Below are 2,048 nucleotides of genomic sequence, written 5' to 3'. Positions count from 1 at the left end.
AAGAAACGTGCATTGTGAAATCATTGAAACAGCTTATAACACATTGTTGAATGTCAAGGCCTAATGCTTCCAAGGTGTTAACTGTTGAAAGCAACATTCCTGGCTTCCCCGCACAGCAAATCTCAACCCTCGTATTATCCACACCCCTCTCAACCGCAAACTGTTATTTAAAATCAATGCAATCAATTCAACCTTTCATTATATTACTAATCAAAAGGGTATTATTGGAAAAAAGGAAAAAGAAAATTGTTATATTATATTATAATATTACCTTGGGTGAATTTCTAATCAAGATTTCATTTGGTTTAATTACATCTTTGAAAATGCCACCTGCCATGTTTGAATCTTCAACTTTTACAGCTTCTTGTTGCAAATTGTTGATCTTCTCTAGAAGCTCTTTCATGTAATCAATGGTGTCTCCAAGTATTGATGTTCTATCCATCTTTGACATGAGTATTATCAAATAATAAACATAGTTAAATTACGAATAAATCATCATTTTTAACCGTGAATAAACGAAACTAATTTTGTATTCACAAAAAATAATTTTTAGATGATAAAAGAATAATATTTTAAATTTTTTCGTTTTTCATAAATATTGAGTTAATTTTTAACAATTAAGGGAGGGTGAAAACTCACCTGCAGACAACTTCACATGAAGTTATTTTTTGGATGAATACACGTGTTATCATTTGATTTTAAAAAGAAAATCGATTTATTTTATACAAATAATTTAATTAAAAAACCAATTGACTAATTATGATGTTAGATTTTTTTACCGTTATTTTTTTAAAAATCGAATAAATATAATTAATCGAATAAAAAAATAACGGTAAAAAATCTAACATCATAATTAGTTAATTAATTTTTTAATTAAATCATTTATATAAAATAAATCGGTTTTTTTTAAACCAAATAGTAACAAGTGTCATCTATCTAAAAACACCTTCATGTGAAGTCGATTGCAGGTAAATTTATGTCTTAAGAAATTTAAGATACCAACGAACTATAAATAACATAATCTTTCCATACTTACGAGGTCGTGGATTCGAGTCTCACTCTTAATGTACGAATACGGTAGAGTACATACCTTACTAATCTTGGGGACAATGGCTCTTAGCATTGAGAGTCTATCATTGAGTCTCTTTCTTCTTCTCCTTTCCGCCATAAGATTCTTGGAGGGTTGACCCACAACCTTCTTTGTTGACCTGCTGTTCTTTCTAATTTCCTTATTTCCCATGACAGAATCTGCGTTGAAAATCGCAGCAGGGGACTCAGAATCACAGCAAGTTACAGTTACTACTGGTTCCACTTTACACCTTGTTGCAGTTTCAATCTCCAAATTCTGAAGCTCCTCTTCTTCCATGAACGACAATGGAGGATAATAAGAATCAAGGTTGCTGCTGGTGTTATTACTGTAGTACGAGGAAGAAGAATAATGATCCATCATCAATGGCGGCGGGGATTGTTCGTCAAACAACAGGGAATCATAGATTTGGTTGAAGAAGTTGTCGTCGTCGTAAATTTGATGAGGAAGAATAAGATCCTGTTGGTAAGAAGAAGAAGAAGAAGAGTTTGGGGGAAAAGAAGAATGAAAAGTGGTGTTGTCATAATTGGTTTCCATTAATGTTTCTCTTCTTAGAGCCATGAGTTCCTCTAAGAAATCATGGTGATCGTCATAGTAGATCTCCATTATTATTATTATTAAAGAATAATTGAAGTGGCTTGAGAGATGAGAATAATGTATGTGGTACTATCACTACTCGCTCAGAATTTATAGGCCAATACACAAAACCTTCTTCATTATTATATGCAATATACTATCTATAAAATGCTGTCCTCTGCATCAATAATAATAATAAGCTACAGAGGAGTGTTAGGGATAGTAATTTTTATGATTTGTAGCCTCCAAATAGTTATCAATAATATTTTTAATGGTATGTAAAATTAGTCACTTTTCTTTTGTTAATTACATGTTCGCCAGAATTTAATAAAGTTGCTGCCTCTAAATTTTTCCAAAGCTACATATATAATCACACGCAAATCTT

The 2,048-nt window shown here is 31.5% G+C and overlaps 1 protein-coding gene across 1 annotated transcript in view; it reads right to left on the bottom strand.

The window, feature by feature from the left end:
- Nucleotides 1-1,804, bottom strand: part of LOC107606242 (transcription factor bHLH93) — a 3,014-nt gene extending 1,210 nt beyond the window's left edge. Inside the window, exons 1-3 of the mRNA XM_016308269.2 lie at nt 1,091-1,804; nt 272-442; nt 1-160 (exon numbers count right to left, since the gene is read on the bottom strand). Of these exons, the coding sequence (XP_016163755.1) occupies nt 1-160; nt 272-442; nt 1,091-1,693 (934 nt within the window). The 5' untranslated portion in view covers nt 1,694-1,804. The remainder of the gene's footprint in view (nt 161-271; nt 443-1,090) is intronic.

This window comes from Arachis ipaensis, chromosome B07 (assembly GCF_000816755.2).
Source record: "Arachis ipaensis cultivar K30076 chromosome B07, Araip1.1, whole genome shotgun sequence".
Taxonomy (NCBI): Eukaryota; Viridiplantae; Streptophyta; class Magnoliopsida; order Fabales; family Fabaceae; genus Arachis; species Arachis ipaensis.
Note: the sequence above shows the minus strand (reverse complement) of the source record. Positions and strands in the feature narration are given on the sequence as shown.